Source organism: Tiliqua scincoides, chromosome 5, assembly GCF_035046505.1.
Source record: "Tiliqua scincoides isolate rTilSci1 chromosome 5, rTilSci1.hap2, whole genome shotgun sequence".
Classification (NCBI taxonomy): Eukaryota; Metazoa; Chordata; class Lepidosauria; order Squamata; family Scincidae; genus Tiliqua; species Tiliqua scincoides.
Window position 1 is genome coordinate 91317009 of NC_089825.1, and position 22022 is coordinate 91339030.

At 46.2% G+C, this 22022-nt stretch overlaps 1 protein-coding gene across 1 annotated transcript; it reads left to right on the top strand.

The window, feature by feature from the left end:
- Positions 1-1929: 1929 nt before the first annotated feature.
- On the top strand, positions 1930-20560 carry G6PC3 (glucose-6-phosphatase catalytic subunit 3). The gene is made up of 7 exons (XM_066629074.1): positions 1930-1969; positions 6342-6572; positions 7435-7541; positions 10455-10545; positions 13590-13708; positions 15253-15394; positions 16655-20560. The coding sequence occupies exons 2-7, from the start codon at positions 6352-6354 to the stop codon at positions 17013-17015; spliced, it is 1041 nt and encodes a 346-aa protein (XP_066485171.1). The 5' UTR covers positions 1930-1969; positions 6342-6351; the 3' UTR covers positions 17016-20560.
- The last annotated feature ends 1462 nt before the right edge of the window (positions 20561-22022 follow it).

A 22022-nucleotide genomic window follows, 5' to 3' on the forward strand; every position in this document is an offset into this window, starting at 1 on the left:
TTTCCAAAGCAGTTTTACAACACAAATTAAAAGTAATATCAATAATTAAGATATGCTAAAGAGAAATGGAATCTGACAGCCAAAGCTTAGAAAGCTGTTTTGACTTCTACTGAGTCTGATCATTGATCTTTGAAGCTCAATACAGCTTGAGTATCCTTCTTCGGACTGCTCGGGACAGGAAGGTGTCTCGATTTTGGATTTGTCTGGATTTTGGAATAAATGCATTAATATGGGAAATGCTTCCTCTTTTTCCGTTACCCATATGAGTGTCTGCTAGCCTCTGACATTTTTCAACAATGTCTCTACACAACACCACAGAGCAGAGAGTAGAACTTACAGTGTGTAGTTGAACTGTATGTGGGAATGAGCACAAGAACTTCTACAGAAAACAAGTCTTGGACAAAAATACCTGGATTTCGGAATAGTCTGGATTTTGGATATCCAGATAAGGGGTAATCTACCTGTATTATCTCTATGGTATTTGACAGCAGCTGCGCAGGGACTCTTCCATCCTACCTGGAGATACCAGGGATTGAAAGGACACTCTGCATGCCAAGCTGGTGATCTTTACCATTGAGCTGGGCCACTGTGACATTTGGTGGGCCACTGTGAGATACAGGAAGCTGGACTAGATGGGCCTATGGCCTGATCTATTGGGGCTGTTCTTATGAGCTTCAACCCTTTCCTACCAATGCATCTTGACTCAGAATAAGTCCCATTAAGTTTAATGGGAGTTACTCTCAGGTAAGTATGTGTATAACTGCAGCCTAAATGGTGTTCTTAAACCACATAGAACATGTTGTTTTTGTAACATGTCTTGCTTTATTGCAGTGGTTCCCAAACTGTGGATTGGGACCCACCAACTGTGCATTGGATCGTGACCTGATTTTTGGTGGGTTGTGAAACTGACAAGGAAAATTCATTGAGCCCTATGGAAAGTGAAACTGAGTCACAGGTTTATTTTTATTTGCACATAGGCAACCGTGACTTGTCTCTTATGGAAGGCCAGCTGAAGGGAAATGAAAGGCCACCAGAATAGTCCCAATATGATGAATGTGGAGTTCAACAAATGCTCCAGAAGGCAGTCCCCCCCCTCCCCCTCCACCATAAGGATAAGAACAGAGACTTGAATGGCTGGGAAAGTGAAGCTTTTCTTTAGTCCTGTACAACTAGGTGGGTTCCAATAGAGTGTCATTTTCAAAAGTGGCCCCGGTACTAAAAGGTTTGGGAACCACAGCTTTATTGTATTGTAACTTGGGGGGGGGGGTAGTCTCTCTCTCTCTCTCTCTCTCTCTCTCTCTCTCTCTCTCTCTCTCTCTCTCTCTCTCACTTTTGCTTTCATAGCAGCATCCCTGGCATGTCATAAGAACATAAGAAGAGCCCCGCTGGATCAGGCCAAAAGTCCACCTAGTCCAGCTTCCTGTATCTCACAGTGGCCCACCAGAAACCTCAGGGAGCACACAAGACCACAAAAGACCTGCACCCTGGTGCCCTCCCTTGCACCTGGCATTCTGAGGCATGGCTTGTAACCTTTGATGGACTTGTCCTCCATATCTCCATCCAGTCCCCTTTTAATGGCATCCAGGCCGCATGCCATCATCACATCCTGTGGCAAGGAGTTCCACAGACTAATTACATGCTGGGTGAAGAAATATTTTCTTTTGTCTGTCTTTCTAGTAGAAAGAGATTTTGCAGTTTTAAAATAAATACATTTTGCTGCATAGGTGGTAAATGTTGTCATTATACATGCAGTAGTGTAATGTATAATAATAATAATAATAATAATAATAATAATAATGGCCTTGAACAATTGCAGAAAACCATGATTTACTAGGGGAGAGGATAATGAGATTTCATGGGAAATGTCCCTTAACTCACCCTGTACTGGCTGTTCTCCGTGCCTATAAGCCTTCTGGGAAATGTAGTTATTCGTTCAACGTGGTGTGCTGGCCAGTTCCGGGCATTCAAGGTAACGGACATGCAAAGGACAGTATTGATTGCTGTCAATAGGGGAGGGGGAGGAAGGGAGGAGAAAGGTGCAAGCTCAGATCTCTTGCTTTAGTTTTGAAATGTGCTGAAAACAGTTTTTAAAGCTGCAATTCAAATGCTTGCTTAGCTCGAAGTAAGTGCCATCGAATTCATTGGGGCTTACTTCTGAGTAGACATGCATAGGTTTCCAGCGCTAGCCTAAATGGCTCAGCGCCCATGGACCTCATGGGGGTTCACATATTCAATCAGAGCAATGCTCCCTAATAGCAGTCTCTTGGGGACCACATTCTAGGAAAGGTAGCCTAGAAGAAGGTAGCCTGTAGCAGAAGGGGCACCTTAATGAGGATTTTGGTCCTGGATCCCCCTCTCTCCTGCAAGAATCTTGGGATCTGTAGTTCGAGGGGTGGGCTCTGGACTCACAAATGCAACATGATTATTGCTAGAGACCCTGGTGTGAAGTCTCAGTGGCTGATGCAAGATAGACACTGTCTACAAATCGGTTTAGAAGCTACTGGTTCCTGGTTAGAATGTTATCTGCCATGAACTTGCTTCATGGCCTTAGGCCAGTGTTTCTCAAACTGTGGGTCGCGAGCCCATTTCAGGTGTGTCCCCAGTCATTTAAATATTTTATTTTTACTGTATTTTTACTGCACCATGTATTGATACTACCATGGTGTGTAACTGCATTTGGGGAAATGTGACAAATCTGTACTTTTAACAGACTACTCTGTATATACTTTAGCAATGATAGTTATTGGGACTTTCTCTTGGGTAAGTGTGGGTAGGATTGCAGCTTAGGATTGTTAAAACTCTTCCTGCTTGAAGATGTCACTTCTGGTCATGACATCACTTCTGGTGGGTCCTGACAGATTCTCATATTAAAGTGACTACCAGTGCTAAAAGTTTGAGAACCACTGACTGGCAGCGCAATCCTATGCATGTCTACTCGGAAGTAAGTCTCATTCAAGTCAATGAGGCTTACTCCCAGGAAAGTGTGGATAGGATTGGGCTATGAGGCTGCAATCCTATCCACACTTACCTGGGAGTAAGCCCCATTGACTACAGTGGGACTTACTTCTGAGGAAACAAGCATAGGATTAGGCTGTTAGCCCAGTGATTTTCAACCACTGTGCTGTGGTACATTGGTGTGCTAAGAATGGCCTGCAAGTGTGCCATGGGAGTTTGGGGGAGGGTCATATATTAGTAGGGCAATTGGGGGATGTGAGTCTCCAGCCAGCAGTTCAAGACTGAGGTTTACCTTGTCAATTGTAAAAAAAAAACTGATGGTGTACCTTGACAATTTTAACAAATTCTCACTATGATGTGAGATGGAAAAGGTTGAGTTGACAATCACTGCCTTAAGGCAATGCCTGATGCACTCTTCTGCTTTGTAGGGTTGCCAATGGTAATATTGACCTGCCCCACAGGATTGTTGACAGGATTCCAGCAAGATATGTATATGAAGTGGTTTGAATGTTCAGAAATGCTGTTTGAATACTAAGTGTGGTTATTAATTGCTGAAGCTAAGCAGGTATGAATCTAATCCGCTCTCCCCCACCATGGGAGGCCATCTGGAGCCCCATATAGGAGCAGCATATGTGAGATTTAAGGTGCCTGAGTGAGTGGTGGCTTCCCAACTTCATATGTTCTTCATACAGTCAATCCTGGCCCAGGTAACCCTGAATCATTTTCAGGCTGGACTCTGTCCCCAGTTCAGTACATCCTTGGTGGATGACCAGTTCTGAGAAAAGGACAGGGAGTGCCATCCTACAAATTTACCTGGGCGTCTCAGCTGCTTTTGATACCATCAACCACAAAATCCTTCTGAACTATCTCACCGGGTGACATGAATATGTACAGTTTAGGCCTAGTAGCATTGCAAGACCTGAACCAAGCTAAAACAGTAACACAGAAGTGGCTTGCATTTCCTAGCTGCTAGGAATTTACAACTCAATGGAAGGTGATTATGTAGCACCTAGGCAGCCAGAAAGATGCCCATCAAGGATGGAATGCAGCTGTAGATATCCAGGGGGGAGGGAAGAGCTGAGAGGGCAAAACTTCCAGCCCTACTTCCAGAGGACAGGGTCTTTGTTCCTTGTCTCTTGGTGAGAGAGGTGGTGGGTGTACATCCTGCCCCGCCAGGACCATGTGGCCGTAGGTAACTGGCCTGAGGATCTACAAAAGAAGCTGACCCAGGTGAGGGTTAGAGAATAATAGAGTTAGCCAGTTAGCTTTGTTGTTTTATGCTGATATGTTTCCTAGAAGTTTTTATGCCTCTAGCATTTGCTGCCTTTTGTAACTTTTTGTAACCTTATGTATTTAATAAAGTAAAAATCTTTTTACGATGTTGGTTCATTGTCTGTTGGGGACAAAGGTTCAGAATCCTGCCTAGCCATTCAGCAAGCTACCAAAAATCCTCATTGTGGACTAGAAGCTTGAGGACTGAGACTTTAAGTAAAGTGCTCAGTGCCTCCAAGGGATATAGTTAAGCCTAGAGGGTCTCAGTTTCCCTGGACTGAGACACTGGCTCTTACAGGGTGGTGGCAGTACTACCGAACAGGGATCTTTGAGGGCTCTAGGGTTCAGAACCAACAACTCTGAGCACCCCAAACCCTGGGAGTGAGACCAAGTGTACGAAACCGGGGTGGGAATTTGTGGCTCTCCAATGTTGTGTCGTGTCAGATTGGTTCAATGAACGAGCTCAGTTTTGGGGTTCCATCCCCTGCTATTTGGTGGGTCATTGTGGAGGCTGAGAATTTTCACACTTGCTATGTTTGTAGCTGTTTTAATTAATTTGAAACTGGATGTTTAAAATTTGCAATCCCTGTGTCTTACCGCAAGCTTTTGGGATGGGGCAAGCTACATATTCCCCATATTCCAGTGAATAAATAGGTTTTGGAGAGGTGAAGGGTGGGCAACAATACCATACCTGCCACAGGAGGTTTAGGAGTTTTCTACTTTGTGAACTGACTGCTTCGTGAACCTCAGACTGCTGTTGTCAAGTGTAGTTTGTTTAAAATATCCCTGTTTTGCTTTTCCTTCCGTAACCACGCTGTTCAAGGCAGCTCACAGTAATTACTGAAAGCATCAGATACAGATTACAACACCATAAAAACAACAATTAATGGTAAAATGTGAACTCAGGATTGCTTTAATAATTTGTGTTCACTGCTTCCAAGTGCTGGTAGCTGCATTATTCTGTAGCAGCTAAAGCATTAAAAAAAAAAAAAGCCTTGTGCCACTTTAAAGGCTCACACATTTCTGGTAGCAAAAGCTTTCTTGGCTGCACTGTCAGAGGCATGATAAATTTCTGTTCAGTGAATCTGAGTCTGTGCTCTTGCTGCTTAAGGTGCCTTCCTGGATCTGATCAAGGTCTCCCTCATCCAGCATTCTGTGCCAGAATCCCAGTGGGTAGTACATGGTCCACTGGAAATTGGAAAATAGAACACAATCTACCTTTGCCTGCCCCTTGGCTTCAGCTGCTTAGTATCAGCAATGTCTCTTCCGACCATAATTTTGTATTGGCATAAGACCTCCCCCCCCCCTTACTAAACCACAGAGCCAAGGGGCCTTGGGAAAAGGGAGGACCACTTAAAGTGGTTTAAAACCACCTGAACAGTGCAGCCTAAATGTGTCAGCTCACCAAGATTCTGTAGTAAGTGTTGAGTGAAAAACACCTTAACCCCAAAGAATACAATATCCTATAATAGAACTTAGAAAGTAAGACTATAATGCAGTGGTTTTCAAACTCTCCAGGAGAGTTTGAGCCACTGTAAGTTCTTGCGGGGGTGGGTGGAAGGCAGCGGCACGATCCCCAGGATCGTGCCGTTCAGGGGGCTGCAGGGGCTTGGGAGCACTTACCCAAGCCTCCTGCAGCCTCCCCAGGGTGCAGGGAGCCCAGTGCGAACCTTTGTTAGAGCTCCCTGCAGCAGTGAATATAAAAGCCGAATGATCGCACCCCGCCTCCGCTAAAGCAGAAGATCCTGGGGATCCTGCCGCTGCCTCCTCCCTGTCTCCAGGCTGCCCCTGCCCCTTAAGGGGGCAGAGGCCAGGGCCCACAGGCTGGGGCGTCGCGACACCCCAGTTTGAAAAACCCTGCTATAATAGAATAAAGTATCCTATATCCTAACATGGGGAGGACCAAGATCCAAATCCCCACTCAATTGTCACTCTCACTGACCTTGGGCCATTCATTATTCTCAGCTTCACCTACAACACAGGGTTGTTGTGGGGATAAAATGGGAAGGATATTTTTGTCTGCCCCCCTCAGTTTCTTGGAAGAAGGATGAGATAGAAATGTAATACCTAATATTGTTATCACTATTAACAGTTCTGCCCTCTCTTCTTTTTAGCTCCATCATCATGGATGTTTTCTATGCTAGTGGTGTCTGGTTTGCGGAGATGCTTCAGGTTAATCTGGCTTGCCTGGAGAACTTCTGGCTTTGGGCCAGCTTCTTGGGGGATCCCAAACGCATCTTCATCATTTACTTCCCTTTCACTTACTTCCTCTTGGACCAGAAGGTTGGGGTAAAAGTACTTTGGCTGGGCTTAATCTCTGAGTGGCTCAACGTAGTCTGTAAATGGTAAGGAGAAAGGAAATGTCATAAAAGCAATATTCCAGGAATTGGCTGGGCATTAGGACTGCCTGTTTGTGGACACTGAAACTCAACCATCCCACATTGTGTCAGAACCTTCCCCCCTCTCCTGAAACTAGAAGATGATAGATTGGAAATCTGAATCCTGAATAGTTGAGGCAGGGCACCACACAGTGGTCTCATGTCAAGATCAATTTGTTGTCTAGACCAGGCTGGTGTACTGACCTGGGGCATGATGGAATGTTCAGCCCTTGTGGTATGGAAAGCGGCCAAGATGCAGGGGTGAAGACACAGCTGCAATGCAGTTTTGCACCACGGAACCCTGCTATACTGTAATTTGAATTGGTATAGAAATCAAAAATTTGTTTGCTGTTACTGCCTTGAACGATTATTCTGTACCAGTTGATTGCAGGCGGGTGTTGCTCAGCAGTTTAAAGAAATACCTCCATCAGTTGCTCCTCTTCTCCAAAATGGAGTTTGGGGTTTCAGAGTGGAATATCTGTGGTATGCGCCAAACAGCCTAGTCAGCCACAGACTAACAGGTCTCACATGCAGGCCAACAGAGGAGTAACAAGTGGCCTGTGTTTGCTCTGTTTCCAGTTACAGAGGTTGAAATGGCAAGGCAGAATCCTCACTCCAGACTATGCAGCAGGGTTTCTTTCACGCAGGGGAGGAGAAGGGTAACTAACAATGCAATCCTAAGTAGGACTTAGGCTGGCACAAGTCCCTTGCACCAGCCTAGGAGGGTTGCAAACATGCCGTAAAGCACGTCAAAAAGCAGCTCTTTGGAGGTTGCCTATCTCCTTGTGGGTTTTCTGTTGCTATCACTTTTTTTTTCCCCTTTCCCAAGGTTCTTATTTGGTGAACGGCCCTTCTGGTGGGTGTTTGAATCTGGATTTTCCAGGAAGGAGGAAGTCCTACTTCGCCAATTCCCTGCAACTTGTGAAACAGGGCCAGGTTGGTAACTTGAGATAGGGTCTGAAACCTCCATTGATTTGGGATTTGCAGTTTAAGGATGGGTGGGATGGCTCCAGTATCTTCAGTTTTTTAGCTGTTAGGATGCATTTCTGGAGACACAACCAGACAATCAATTAACACAGCCTGTGATTCCGAGACAACAACTCCAATACACATGTGGATGTGTTAATATGTTCATGGGATGAATTAAAGGTGAAGTGAGTTGAGACAGAATAATCATCCTGCATATTTGCCAATGTTTGAATTATGAAAGCTAAAGGTACCCTTAATGAATTACATCCCCTCCCCAGTTTAGCCAGATAATGTGCTTTATAAAAACAGTTGCTAAGGGTGTCATCACCAAAGGTATGGGGGGCTAGCACTCTGCTTGTTTTCACCAGTAACCAGTTTTCACCAGTAACCACTAAGTGTCCAGAACTTCTCTGAAGTTCAGAACTTCCAGAACTTCTCTGGAAGTTCACACATAAGGCAAAGTGGTGATGGCTACCCCATGTTATTGGTCTCCGCTTTCTGGTAGTCAGTGACAGGGCCACTGCAACCTGGACAACTATGTGTCAGCCTAATGTGTCCCAGTCATTGTAGTTCCTGGACATTTGTGCCTGTCATTTTGTGTCCCGTATATTTGTGTCCCAATATACATATACAGGTTGTGCCTCATTATCCACGGGGGTTCAATTCTGGAACACCCAGTGAATAAAAAAAATCAGTGGATACCAAATCAGTGGAAAAATAGCTTTAAAAACCCACTTCCAAGTTTCTTGCTAGGCACTGTATTACATTCAGCCACTAGATGGGGTGAATAATGGAATCTAATGGAATGAAATTATAATTACCGTATTTATCGGCGTATAACATGCACAGGCGTATAACACGCATCTTCATTTTAAGAGGGAAATTTCAGGAAAAAAATAAGGGTAGCTCAGAACTTTTTTTTATTAATATTATTACCACATATAAGGTAAATAATGTAAAAGGACAGTAAAAGCAACTGTTTTAACAAAAGAAACTTGGATATTTTGTTTTTACAAAAGTTTACTCAGAAATCACTATCTGGGAAACCAAGAAACTCTTCATCTTCACTGCTATCTTCAAAATCGCAATGAACACTGCTGCTTTCACTGCTACTATCTTCATAAATCAGCTCATCTTCTTCACCATCCAAAGCATTACTTATGCCACCTCACCTCAATCCCTCCCCCTCCCCTCCCCAAAGAAAGGGTCTCCACTTACCATATTCATCAGCTGCCAGCGGCTGTGATAATATGCGGCGGGCGCAGCGCTGACATCACGTCACGACGCTGTGCCGCCGCTAGGCACTATTGGGAACGGGATCCCTTAAAGAGACATCGCCGTATAACACGCATACATCATTTGCCCCCTATTTTCAGGGGGAAAAAGTGCGTGTTATACGCCGATAAATACGGTATTTAACAGCGCCAAGGTAGGAAATTGGATTTTGGTGCTTTTTTCCCTGATACAAGGCATTTAAAGGTGGACCTCAGTATCAGTGGTGAGTCAAATCCGTAGATACCGAATCAGTGGATACTGAGGTCCCACCTGTATTTATAAATGTACTTTTTTATTTTTTTAATGCAAAGGTAGGGTTAGGGTTGGAATAAGAGGCTTAGAATATATAACATGGGGTTTGTTGCTCAATTATAGTTTGTTGCCCAGTTATAGTGAGACACAGATAACCAGTACACAAAAAATCTGGTATGAATGTCCAGGGATGCCAATGACCAGGACATATTTGACCAGGACACAGTCATCTAGGATGCAAATACCCAAGTAAACAAATGTATGTTACCTTTGCACATGGAAGGTCTGTTTCTAGCTTTTTATGACTTAATTGGCCGCCACTAAAAACTGGAAGACTCATATCAGTTATGCTAGTGCCAAAGGATTTTCCTAAGTGTATTCTGTGAGAACATCAGCTCCTCCAACCTTTCACTAATGAAAATAGGGAGATGCTTGTATAACACCCTTGTTTTCATAACAAGGTTCAGTACCTGAGCTCTGTTCTATTAATACACACCCCTGAATAATCTGCTGTACCTGCTGTATTCATTGGCTCTGCACAAGCCTGATTTAAAAACCTGAACAGTGATTGTTCCTTGGGTTACAGAGGCACTGAAAAGGCAATGACATCTTCAACAGTCCATGACATGGCAGGTCCACAGCTCTGCACGGGGCCTTAGCATTCATGCACGTGCCCAGTTCTGGTGTACATGTGCACTAAACGCATCCTCCGCCCAACAGAGATTTCACTTCTAGAATCCCTGTGGTGGGGATTGAATCCCGAAGAATAACATGTCTAGGAAATCGTACTCAGTTTAACGAGGCATCTGCAGAAAGCCAAAAATAGGGACAGCGGTTTTCCAGGGACCGGTACCAAAAACAGGGTGTGTGATTGGTAAATGGAAGCAGACGAAGCAGATGGCACATGTGGCTGCAACGTAATACTCCCAGCATAAGAAGTACTATGTTCTGCTGATGTGCTGGTGCAGCTCTGTGTGGCTCCAAAGTTTGGAATTTGGACCTTCAAAGCAGGTTGAGACTGCCTGCCATTCCCTTCTTCGGGGGTTGTTATTGTCTGCTGGCCTCGCACATGAGAATAGAGGCAGCTTTTATTTCTTTCCCAAGCCTGTCTTCCGGCTCGGAACCATTGACTGTGTATGAAATCACTCAAAGCTTCTCAAACTCTTTTCACTGGGGCAGTCCCAATGAAGCTCCATAGGCCTAGCTGGCTGGGAAACACGAGTGAAATGTTCCATCGATGTGGCTTCTTCAAGCTTTTGGGAGACCGTTCTTTTTGGACACAGGCAATTCTGGGTGTTCCTTGTTTTATAGTTCATGATCAGTTTTCTGCAGTTGATATCCCTTGTTTTGTAGGCAGCCCTTCCGGGCACTGTATGATCAACGGCGCAGCCCTATGGCCGGTCGTAACCACTCTCACTACATGGCTGTCTCAGCACTCCAAGAGGTACTTCTTCATCCCCCTTCAGTTCATATTCCCAATTGTGTTTCCATTCATTTGACAGGGGTGGCATTTTAACATAAAGGATGCTTTAACCCATTTTTGCCCAGCCCACAGGTTTACACATTTGGTCCCTGTTGCGTATATGCGACGTTGGACAGAAATGACTTTTTAAAAAAACACGGTATTTTCCATGTATTGGGGATGGAGTCATAACTCAGTGGTACAGCCCCTGGGAGAGTCTGAAACCCAGCAGAGCCATTGTCAGTCTGTGTAGACATTACAGAGCTAAATGGACCATCTGCTATGCAGGAAAATGGAATTGTGTTTCCCATCTTTCAAGTCACGGTTTGGGTCAGAGGCTGATGTTTCCCTGCCAGATTGCAGGAGAATGAAGAGTGAGCCCAGTCTAGGTTCTCCTCCTTTCTCTTCAGCAATTGAGGGATTGTTTACTCAGAATAAGTTTTGCTATGTTTTATTTTGATTCTCCTGCTTGCGCATCCCACCTGTCTGAACGCTCTAGCTGAAAGAGAGAGGAACAGCAAGTCTCATTTGGGTAGGCAGATGGCTACTCACCCTCTACTTTGTAGCCAGGCTGGGGCTCCCCAGGAAACCACTCCCTCCCTCATAACCTGCCTGACCTGGGGAAGCACAAGCAGCCCAACAGGTGAAGCTTCTTCCCCATCACCTGATCTCTAGGCTGGTAGAGTGTCATCTGTTGAATCTCAGCCTGCTGTGCAGCTATTAAAGGTTCAAAGAAAAGAGAGGGCTTCCTGCACATTGGTCATCACAAGCTCTGAAAAGCATGTGACAACATCATCCTTATGCACTTTCTTAAAAGTATACTTTTCAGCACTGCAACCCACCTTGGCGGCAGCAGATCACAACATAATGCTCTGTCTTGTGCCACAAGACCCTCTTGGGAAAAACTGGAGGCCTTTTCTGGGTCATGCTAGTCTGGCAGCTCACTCTGTTGGCCTCCATGGACCTCAAATGGCCCACGGAAGTGACCGGAAGCAACTTCGGGTCAAACCGAAAGTTGTGGCCACAAACTGGACAGGGATTCCAGACAGGCTTTTCCAGCCTTACCTGAGATGCCAGGATGTGAAAGCTGTGCACAAAACAGATGTGCTACCAATGAAATATGACCATGTTCCTTCTGCTGCAAGATTGCTGAACTTGTCTTGAAACCGGCAATGTGAATAATTTTACATCCCTCGCCACCATAGTTCCTGCTTTGGGTGGATTTAGCAGGCACTGGAAGTGATCTCGCTTGGCTGCTGTGCACAAAACAACTCCATCAGACGGCCGCAACCTCTCTGACCACACTGCCTTTGCATCAGGCCACAGCTGCTCTGAGCATGTGCTAGACTGGGTCTGGAACATTCATTGCAAGGCAAGGGGCAGCCTGGGCTCAGGTTTGTACATAGTCACTGCCTCCCTTCCAGTTCCTTGCACATAGCACCACACTTCCAAGCGTTGTTAGGGTAAGAGTACATGCACACTTCATGGGAAAGTGAGGCCTGTCTCAAAATGCCTGCAGCACTCTTAAAAGCAGTTGTCTAGCTTCCACTTTATGCACTCATCCATTACACTTGGGCCTGCCTGGATTGCGCCCAGGAACAGTTGCTTAGGAACAATAAGGATTTTGTGGGTTTTCCCCCCTCATTTCCATAGTGCTGCGTTCTTGGAAATGGTTACATATTTGGTGCATTGAGCAATCGCGTCAGGCCCATCTGGAGACTTAATTTGAGCCAGGGCTCAGTCTTTCAACATGTGCTTTTTTTGCTCAGTGATGAGGCGGAACCACAGCCAGCACTTCTTGGGATTAGGCTACGGATGCCTCCAGGAAATTCACGTGCAGCAGAGTGAAGGCAACAGCCCTCCCTTGACATTGCTCCCCAGCAACTCACGTTTTATGTCTTGGAGCTGCTGAAGGTGGAGGTTCCATATACAGTCCACCCTTTTTATCCATGGGGGATCCGTTCCAGAACCTCCCGAAGATACCCAAATCCGTGGCTACTTCCAGTTTGATGAGCAAATCGGCTTTCTGAGGCTTCCAGGGGGCCTTCTGAGGTCTGCAGAAGCTTTCATGGGCCTCTGCAGGCCTCAGACAAACAAATGAGAATGAGCAGGCCTTGACAAGCAAACCAGAAGTGGCTTTCCCTCAGTATCCATGGCATCCGGGGTGAGTCAAATTTGGGGATGCTGGATCTGTGGATATCAGGGTTACACTGTAGTCATCATGATTAATAACCTTTGATCAGCTTGCTCTCCTTGAGTTTTTCCTATTCTTTACCAAAGCCAGCGGCTGTCACCACACCTTGTGGTAGTGGGTGCCACAAACTCATTATGTGTTGTGTTAAAAAAAGGGGGGATTTGTTTTGAATCAACTGTCAAACCATTCTGTCAGATGGCCCCTACTTCCAATATCTGAACCAGCTTTAAGCCAATTAGACCAATTGCTCCCAGTTTGGCCTCATGCCTAAGGGCCCCCCCCCAATGCTAGGGTAATCTACTCTAGCCTTGCAATTTTATATGAAAATGTACTCTGATCCATTTGGTCCATTCACTCACCTGCACTTCTTAAGCACACATTATGATTGCTTTCCATTGCACCACAGAGATATCTATAATTTACATATGTCTCTAAGATTCTGTAGACATCGGCTTTTCACAAGGTACTCCAGCTACTCCCAACCAGGATCCTTTGAAGATACTAAGAATCTGAAGAGAGAGAGAGAAAGAGTTTTTGGTGCTAGTGCTTTTTGTAAGCTGCCCTGAAAATACACATCTTTAAAAGCAGGGTATAATATTTAACATGTGTAATACAGAGTGAAATAAGCTCAAAGACACTCTGCTAATAAATTATGACTTTTTGCATTCTAGGGATGCACTGAAAACAGGTTCCAGGTCTAAGTAGGCTCCTGGATCTGGCCGACAAGCTCTTGCCTTGTGGCAGAGAGGGCTCTTTCCCCCAGCATCATCCCTGCAATTTGCATCTGCTTTCTAACCTGCTTTCTTCCTTCCCCTTTTGACCTCCCCTTCAGCTGGATGGTGAAGGCAGCGCCCTTTACAGTGTATCTCCTCCTTGAACTGGCTGTTGGAATTTCACGTGTTTTCATACTGGCTCATTTCCCTCACCAAGTAATTGGTGGCATCTTGGTAGGTAAGTAGGTCATTAGAGTGGCATCTTACCATTAGGTGGCATCTTGGTAGGTAAGTAGGTCATTAGAGCCTGTGGCTGTCTGGCCAATGTAGGGGTGTTGAGAAAGGCATCATGAGAGAGACCAAGAGAAGGAGATTGGGTGCTTAATGGGAGAGGAGGGGCTTGTAACCTTGATCGTCCTGGGATCAGTCAGAGCTGAGGAAAGACAAGCTGTCCTCCTGCCCCACTTGCCCCAGAATTGCACCCAGGCAGCATTATCCACATCCTGGTTACTGGATGTATTTGCTCCTGATGTGTTGTGACTTGGACTTCCACCCCTTTTATTATTAAAGATACAATCTGGTTTTTTTCTGACAATTGCCAGCAGAGAGTGGCTTTGCTATTCCTGTCTTCAGAATCCTACTGTTCCTTTTCTCCTTTTTGCTTCTTGCTGTTTCATAGCTACTATTTTCCCAGAGGTGGTCCAAATTGATTTATTTTACGGTGTAAACCAGGGGTGGGCAGAGTTTCAACTTTTGGGCTCCTGGACCTTTAACAATTGTGTAGGAGAGAGAATTTCAGCAGGTGCAGCTTGTCATCTGCACCTGCTGAAATTCCCTCTTCTATACAATTGTTAAAGGTCCAGGATCCCTAAAAGGTGAAAGTTTGCCCATCCCTGATGTAAACCACTCTGTGAACTGTTCTTGTTGAAAAGTGGTATGCTGCATATACATTCTTGATGATGATGATGATATCAATTTAACGTGTATATCAGTGTCCTGCATGAAGCTTGGTGGGGGGAGATCCTCTAGAGCTTCTCAAACTGTGGGTCAGGACCCACTAGGTGGGTTGTGAGCCAATTTCAGGTGGGTCTCCATTCATTTCAATAATATATATCTAATATATATTAGAAAATATATTAGACTTGATGCTACCATGGGATGTGACTGCATTTGGGGAAATGTTAGACCTGTACTTTTAACAAGCTATGATGTATATTCTTTTAACAATGATAGTCAATGGGACTTACTCCTGAGCAAGTGTGGGTAGGACTGCAGCCTAGGATTGTTAAAAACTTTCCTGCTTGCTGATGTCACTTCTGGTCATGACATCACTTCCAGGGGTCCTGACAGATTTGCATTCCAAAAAGTGAGTCCCAGTACTAAATGTGTGAGAACCACTTCTCTAGAGAGCAGTCTCCAAACTGTGGGACCACTGTGTCTAGGAAATGCTGCACGGCACTTAACATTCCATGCCACTCTCTTGTCTTTCCACCTGATCACTCCAGAAACCCATGCCGGGCAACATAGCCAAGAGGCTATGTGCCTGGATTTCGAGATGGAAGTGGCTTCCTGGTGCAAGTTTCTGGGGTGATTGGCTGGAAAGATAAGCGACTGTGGCACAGAATGATGTGTTGCATAGAAAAGGCATTTTTCGGGCACGGATCTGCCGTGGTTTGGTGCCCTATGCTCTAGAGAACCATTATGGACTGCAGAGGTAGTTGATGATGTCATATGTCTCCTTGCTCAGTTCTCTCCTCTTTGCCACTTCTCACTATCCACTAGGAATTGCTCTTGGCTGGCTGCTGGAACCCTGGGTCCCACTGGAGAGGAAGCTCAGCTTTTACCTGTGGGCAGCACTGTCCCTTTGCCTGAGTGCCATGATAACCTATTGGGCATTGTTAGCTCTTGGTGTAGATCTCAACTGGTGAGTTCCTCTAAAGGGGATAGCAGTTAGGATGTGGGTCATACACGGGCTGTTTGGCAGGGATCTCATGTTTTTCTGGAAAACAGCACTGTGTGAAACAGAGCTAGAGGAGGAAATTATAACACTGTCCTAGTGTAGAGCCGCCCACCATAGTATGCTGACCAGTGCATTGGGTCAGTGCTTGGTATGTAATTGACGATCACTCCTCATACATGGCAGCTTTGGAAATTGATGGGAGGAGCTACTCCAGGAGGATGAGCCAAATTGTGACCCATCCTTGGGGACTACAGGCTTCTTGCTGAAGAAGGCATCTTCTTCAGGCATCTTCTTCAGCAAGCAAACAGAAGATTGCTGTTTCTTCTCCCAAAGCATTTTCTATTCGCAAGCAAATGGGTCCATGCTAGCCTGAATACGCTGCTCTTATAGGCAGAGCACCAGCCAGATTACATCTTGGCTGAAAGCAAAGCCATTTTTATGTTATTTTCTGTACTGAAACTTGGAACTGTTTAATGGTTTTTAACCTTTTTCTTTTTTATATACTGTAAAAATTACACTGGGGACAATGAAAGCTATAAAGAAACTGTGTTATAAGAAGCAGCGTTAGAAGATACCACATCTTCTCTCAGTGATTGGTCCAGGTTCCTGACTGACCTGTATCTGAGCAACCTTGTCCTCCAGGATCCTGACCTTGGTCCAGGGGTAGGCAACCTGTGGCCCACGGATTGGATCCAGCCTGCCACTCAAAATTATCCAACCCTTAGTCCCAAAAAGATATACCCATCTGGCCTGTGGTGGTCCTAAAAAAAAGAAGTCAAGTTTGCAATTCGATCTCTGTAAGGCTTACAGTGTAAGCAGACCAAAAACAGACGCTTCCTTCCAGCATCCTTCTCCGTCTGAGCATGCATCTCTCCACACCACATCCAGCTCTTTTCTCTTAGCTCTGTGGCCTAATCTGGAGGTCTGCACATGTGTATGGAACACACATGTGTTCTTAGTGTTGATGGACCCAATGTCTGGCCCCTGTGTGGAAGAAGGTTGCTGCCCCTGTCTTAGACTATATGCCTGTCTGTCTTGGGCCCTCTTCTCTTGCGTCAGACTTATTCTCCTACCCACTCACAGGTGCTCTTTGCCAAGACTCAACACTGCTATAGTTACCATCTCTCTCTCTCTCTCTCTCTCTCACACACACACACACACACACACACACACACACAGAGCTCTGCTTAACTTACTTGAGCCTCTCTCTGTTGCTTTCTCCAGGTCGATCACCCTTGCCACCAAGTGGTGCTCCAATCCTGAGTGGATCCGCATGGAGACACGACCCTTTTCATCCTTGTGCCGGGATGTGGCCACTGTCCTGGGGCTTGGGCTGGCCCTCCACTCCTCCTCCTACACCCAGCTCAAAGGCAAGAGGCCCAGCTGGCCTCAGAGGGTGTGGTGTGCCGGCTTGGCTCTCGTCCTGCTGCAACTCCTCAGTGAGATGGCACAACCACAGGATGTGACTCTCTGGTATGGGCTGTCCTTTGTGAAGTATGCTACCTTCCCATGGGTGGTGGTGGCACTGCTGCCCAAGGCTGTTTATGCAGTGACCTCTGATGCCACCCAACCCCACAATGACTAGCTAATAGAGGGGCAACATGCTCTTTGAAGAGCAGAACTAGGGAGCCTTGTAGAAATCAGTAGATTTCACCTTGGAGCCGTTCCTCTTTTACTGTGCAGTTGATTTTTCCACTGCAGGAAGTTCTAGTGGTGAGAAACACCTGCCTCCAAAAAGCTCAGCTGATGCCATGCTCTCAGGACAACACAGTTTCTCTTCTTGTCTAAACAGCTTTACCAAATATCCATCAATTTTGCTAGCGTTTATCCCTCTCCCCTCCATCAGTTGGATTCTCTCTTCTCTCCACCTCAGCAAAACTGTAGCTGCACCACACTTCTCATGGACACTGGGTATGTGTCGTAGGAAGGGCTACTACCTGTATTCCAGCTGTCACTAAAAAGAGCTTGGAAAAATAATATTCCAACATGGAGGGGAGTGGCAATGGAATTGATTGTTCGCTGAAGGCAGCGAAATTGCCCATCACCAGATGTTGTTAAGAACAGGTTGGACAAAGCGTGGGCTGGATTAGTTCACATGGATTTGATCTATGAAACGGGAGCAGTAGATAGACCAGTGGTTCCCAAACTTTTTGGCACCAGGACCCATTTTTTAAATGACCCACCTAGGTTTACCAGACTTTTAAAAAAGGAGAGGTAGAAAAAATATATATTTATTTGCTTATAAGTGATAATAACCAGAATAAAGACCCTCAGACACTTATCTCCCTAAATTTACACCTGTCTGCAAATTGCAGGTGCTGAGCTCTTTGCGGAGTAATTGGCAGCTACAGTATCTGATTTTTTTTTAATAGCCTCAGAGCTTGAGGCAGTTATCTGATCTCTCCGTCAACCTTTGGAGACCCATCAAAAATCAGGTCATAATGCACCAGTGGGTCCCAACCCACAGTTTGGGAACCACTGAGCTATACCATTCCTCCCTCCTCCCACTCCAAAGCAGACCACAAATATGGTGCCTCCTACTGCTTGAGCTTTGGTTCAAATGGTTCATGTTGGTGTATGGCACCAGTGCCATCCCCACATCCCACACAAGATCAGCCTTCCTCTGGACACTCCATTTCACCTGCCCCATTAACTCCCAAGAAGCATGCACTCTCACCTGTACCAGCTCCCAGCTCTTCCAAAGATTTGCTCACCAACGTCATCAACTACGGACATGTTGGCTCCGTGGACTCTTATTCTCCTCTTGCCAAAGTATTCTACTGGCTCTTTGAACTAGCTTTGATTCAAGCTTCCTATCTTCATGTGGATGGTCCTGAGATAGCTGCTGCATGGTAGCAGGCTCTAGCTATCTGACGGTAGTGAAAGAATTACTCATGAATAGACTCATCAGCCTAAGATGTGTATCCATGAGCAGGTTCACACAATTTCTGGCATTAGAAATGGAGGATTGGAGGCATTCCCGGCCGACTGCCCTGTTGAAGGGCTGCTGCTAATAAGGGCTCCAGCTTGCTGTTTCAGTTGGCAGGCTGGGGCCTTTAATGTGCGTGGATCTGCATGTGGGCAAGCACCCCAGCATGGGTAAGCACCCAGTGGTGTAGCTAGAGAGGGTGCAGGGGTAGCAATTACACTGGGCTACAGGCTGTGTGGAGCCAACAGTCTGGCTGCCTGCCTGTGCAATTGCACCCCCCCCCCCAGAAGTGTCTCTTGCAAAAAGTCCTGGAAAAAAATGGCAGTTTTCAAAAGGGGCAGTGGGGATCACAGTCTCTGGCCGCTTGCTTCCCTGAGGGCTTGAGGGTGACTGGGGCTGAGGGGGCAAGCAGGAGGGGGTGGCGGATTTTTTAAATTTTCCAGTTTAAAAAAAAAAAAAAACTCAGGTGTGGTGTCACACCTGCAAGTGACTCTACTTCTGGGTGTGACATGGGGGGCATCATTTTAAATTTTGCCCCAGGCTCCAGGGTGGCCAACTATGCCATTGATTACACCCAGCAGTAGGAATGCTCCAAGCTACTGCTTGAAATGGACGCTCCTCCTGCTGGCCAGACAAAAGCTCCGAGCTGAGTAGCCATCAACGGATCTGCTCATGAATGAACATCCTGGGTGGGTGGGCAGGTGTAGATCTGTTGGTAGGGAGCCCTGCCTAGCCAAAGCATCTTACATCTCATGATGGGTGTTCGACATCTTGTAGGACGTCCCACGGAATCAACTCCCCCCTTTAATGAGGAACTCACTTTCTTGCATTCAAAACTGGAATTGGGGCACAACCCCCTTGAAATCGCCAAGCACTGGGTGGGACTGTGCCAGCCTTTTCTGGCACGTACTCAGGGAAACATAGCTGGTGTGAACACACCAAAATGCTGCAAGCAAACCTATGTAGCAGTAAATTGCACTCTGATCATTGGAACTTCCCCCCAAAATAGTCAGGATTAAGGGACCAAACTCCCTGGTTTTCCTGAGCAATGACAACATTGCATTGTTCATCATAAGTCATTTGAAGTTATTTATTTTCATCCCACATCTTCCTCCTTCTCCAGTCTCGCGTTTCATAGCAGGGATAAAGTGGAGGCCAGGAGTTACCCTGGTGTATGTTGCTCCCTTAGAAGTGTGTTTGCACAAGTGATGATAACCTGCTGTTCTTTCAAACTCACACTCATTTCTTGGGTGCACCGTTGTGCTGGGAGTGTGCTTGGCACCTCACGCAGCCAGTGGTGTACCTAGAAGGTTTCCACAGGGTCAAGTGAGCCAGGAAGCACGTCTGGGAGGACAACACTGCCCCAGCCATGCCAGCTCCTTTCACTGGTCGCGCCTGCTGCTTCCTGTTGGAGGTCTTCAGAGGACCAGAGAGGCTGCGCACAGCCTCCCTGGCTCTTAGAAGGCCTTCTGAAAGTCAGGGAGGCCATGTGTGGAATCTCCAGCTCTCCGAAGGCTTCCAGATAGGAAGTAGCAAGCCTGACCAGTTAAGGGGGGGGGAGGAAGATGGCAATTTGAGGTCATGGCCCCCGGTGGCACAGGGACCAGGATCACCACTACAAGCAGCTGTCCCTGTATGATGACCTCTCAGTTTTCTGAAACCTCTGAAGAGAAACAGACCCAACTGTTAACAGGGCACATGAATGGTGGCAGTGGGTGGGACCTGAAGGAGTGATCAAGTCTAAATGACACCACCTCTTCCCAGAGTTTTCCTCATCCTCGTTTCTCAGTGACTTGTATATCTACTCAGACTGGCCAGCCAAGCCTCCATGCCCTCTCACCCCAGCCGTAGTCACCAAGCATGCACCATGCTTAATGTTGGTGTGTCTATGTGCACATGCCCACAAAATGTTTAAAAAAATCACAGCTGGTTGTAAACAAATACGGGAACACCCTGTTTTGTTTGTGAGCAGTGGCTATATCCATGCCCACTGTAGCATCAAGAACCATTCCAGAATGGAATAGAGTGGATTGCATTGAAAACAGTGATCCTTCAGGCTGGCTGGATGGAAGGGCAAACCAGTGCCCCAAGCCAAGCAAACTGAGTTATGCTATCCCAGCTCTCCTGTTGCTCTTTCCAGTTCTTTGTTTTTGTTTCAATTAAAACTCAAATATTGCTATGACAATAAATTATGAAGTCAAGTTTGTGTTTGCAATCATTTCACATCTCAGACAAATCCATTACGATTGCACCTTTTGAGAAGGAAAAGGGGATGGGATAAAGCAGTGCTCTTCAACCTGCGGGTTATGACCCCAATGGGCTTGTGAAGCCTCATTTGAGGGGTCCCATCAACGTACAGGAACAAAAATGGCCAGCTTCCATGGCTTCACCAGGATGACAACGGTTGTGGAGGAGAGGACCTTTGCCCCGCCTCTCCATCCCACACGAATTTGCACACAAGCTCGCTGGTGGACATGCGTGGTGGAGGAGGGACCTGGTCGTACAAAGGTGGCCCACCCTTGCACAGCAGACATTGTGCGCATGATTTTGGATCAAGAGAGCATCTGCAGGACCTTTCTTCAGATGGTGGAGAGGGGGTGGGAGTGGGCGGCAGTGGGGGTGGGGGTGGGCAGATTGGGTCCCAGGAGGGGGAACAGGCTCGGCGGTGGGTCCCCAGTCTCATACTTTATTTACAGGCTGTGGCTTGGCATTGGCACGGGTTTCGTTCTTGGAAACCCCATGGATGCAGCAAACCCCGGATTAAAAAATCCGCAGCCAGACCCAAATAGGACTTCTTGGGCACGAATGGAGGTTTTGAGTGGGAGGTCTTCTGTGTCACAGGGAGGGGAGCGTGTGGCCTCTCTGTGACTCAGAATGCCCGCCTGAGCCTTTTTACAGAGAATTTTGTTTTTCACGAAAACTGGAAGTCCCTGTTAAAAGGCTCCAATGGGCATTCTGAGTCACGGAGGTACCAAGCGCTCCCTCCCTGCCACTCAGAAGACCTCGCTGACGTGACCTCTGGTTGTGGCCTCTGGGATGGCCTCTGTGAGTCCTCCTGCTGCAGGTGCAGAACCCCCAGTGGGTTAAATCCACAGATATCGAATCCATGGATAACAAGGCCCCCTCTGTATTTATTTATTTGGGGTTGTGGCACGAAAAAGGTTGATGGCCACTGGGATAAAGGATCCATAGGAACTCTTGAGACAAAAATGCTTGCATGTTGTGCACCAAACCAAGTGGTCTTTTGTCGCAAAACAAACTTCTCTTGCACAGAAAAAAAAAAAGTCCCACCATTCCCGTATTTTTACATTTAATTTTTAATTTAGCTCCAGCATTTGGCAGTGAGCCCTGTCAAAAGCATATTCTGTGATAGTTAAGATGATGATTACCTAGGAAACCAGTGATTATCCCCACCACGACCACACTTTTGTGAACTAAATGTTTAAAAGAATAAAAAAGATTGTTAGAAAAATTTAGCACTGGTTTGCCCCATCTGCTCACCGAGCTATGACCTGCGACTTGCATTTTTTTTTAAAGGTAGTTTTCATCCAGCAAGAGTATCTGCTATGCATTTTATAGGGAAGGGATACGGCATACTTTCCAACTGCCCTTATCTGATCCTTAGCTCTAGTAAATCACACTCCTATTTTGTCCCAAACTTTT